This window comes from Acanthamoeba castellanii (genome assembly GCF_000313135.1).
Source record: "Acanthamoeba castellanii str. Neff unplaced genomic scaffold scf7180000084776, whole genome shotgun sequence".
NCBI lineage: Eukaryota > Discosea > Longamoebia > Acanthamoebidae > Acanthamoeba > Acanthamoeba castellanii.
In genome coordinates this window covers 545,974-547,421 of record NW_004457586.1, presented here as the reverse complement: position 1 = coordinate 547,421, position 1,448 = coordinate 545,974, and the positions used below count along the sequence as shown (strand labels likewise).

The following is a 1,448-nucleotide window of genomic DNA, read 5'->3' as shown; positions in this document are numbered from 1 at the left end:
TCAGCGGCCAAGACCGCGACTGTCAACTCCTCGGGCGAGGGCTGAGCCAAGTGCCCGCCTCGTTCCTGTCGCAGCTCACCCACCTCACCGTCCTCAATCTCAACCACAACAAGGTGGGCTCTCTTCTTCTCCTCCTCCTTCTTCTTCTTCTTCATTCGCACGCGTGCTTGTCGTTGATGCCGATCATTTCCCAACACAACACGTCAGATCCGGGACCTGCCCGAGGAGATGTCGCAGCTCACTAAGCTCGAGGAGCTGCGCCTGTCCGAGAACCAGATCGAGGTGCTCCCTGGCTGGGTCGCAAGGATGGTCGCGCTCAAGATCATCGATCTCCGCTACAACGAGCGCCTCGTCAGTACGTCGCGACCTCCACTGTGTGTCGTGTGTCGTGTGTCGTGTGTCGTGTGTCGTGTGTCGTGTGTCGTGTCGGTGGCTAATTGCCCCCTCTTGCCTGGCGCGACAGCACTTCCCTTGGGGTTGGCGCAGCTGCCGAGGCTGGAGTGCCTCGAGCTCGGAGCCAACAAGCAGGACAAACTGAAGCGGCTGCAGGGTACGCGCGCGCACGTGCACGTCGTAGTGCATATGTAAGGAGGGCATGGGGTGGGGTGTCTTACATACGTTCACGCGCGTGTTCTTCTGTTGTTTGTTGTGAGCAGTGCTGCGGGAATCGCGCTACGCGACGGTAGCGCAGCAGACCGAGGAGGCCGAACGGGACGCCGACCACCAGGTGTTGATCCCGCAGGAGATCGTCTTCCACGGAGGCAAGGAAATCATCTCCTGGCTCCGAGAGTACCTCTCCACTCTCTCATCACACACGCGCGCGCGCACGCACACACACACACAACTCTCACTGTTGTCTGTGGGCGGTCAGGATGGCCAAGGGCGAGAAGATCGAACATCGGTTCAAGGTGATGGTCGTGGGCTCTCCCGGCGTGGGCAAGACCCTCCTCTCGGAGTGGCTGTTCCAGAAAACCAAAATGGAGAACCGAAACATCGACGCGTACTCCACCCCACAACGACGCACACACCGCACACGCACACACCGCACACCGCACACACGCACACGAATAATGATAGGACACGATACAACGCATGAATGTACCGGTAGTTATGTACCGACGCCCACGCACGGTGTGACCCGCACCTGGGCCGAGGTGCCCAACAAGCGGCACAAGTTCAATCACACGCCCATCGCGTGCTGCTACGATTGTGGTGGGGTACGCCATGTCTCTCTTTCTGGGCCTGCAAGCCTGGAGCGATTCTTAGAGGCTGTGCGTTGCGTGTCGTGTCGTTGGTCGTGTCGTGTCGTGTCGTGTCGTTGGTCGTGTCGTGTCGTGTCGTGTCGTGTCGTGTCGTGTCGTGTCGTGTCGTGTCGTGTCGTGTCGTGCACCTCTTGTGGTTCGTGTGCGTTTCCAGGACGACATCGGGCCGGAGTTCATGTTGACCGG

At 59.7% G+C, this 1,448-nt stretch overlaps 1 protein-coding gene across 1 annotated transcript in view; it reads left to right on the top strand.

Annotated features, from left to right (window-relative positions):
- Window positions 1-228: 228 nt before the first annotated feature.
- The window catches only part of ACA1_281070 (uncharacterized protein), a gene marked incomplete at both ends in the record, with an annotated part of 4,443 nt that continues 3,223 nt past the window's right edge, over window positions 229-1,448 (top strand). The window contains 5 exons of the mRNA XM_004344716.1: window positions 229-355; window positions 464-550; window positions 657-789; window positions 872-1,000; window positions 1,109-1,217. Of these exons, the coding sequence (XP_004344766.1) occupies window positions 229-355; window positions 464-550; window positions 657-789; window positions 872-1,000; window positions 1,109-1,217 (585 nt within the window). The remainder of the gene's footprint in view (window positions 356-463; window positions 551-656; window positions 790-871; window positions 1,001-1,108; window positions 1,218-1,448) is intronic.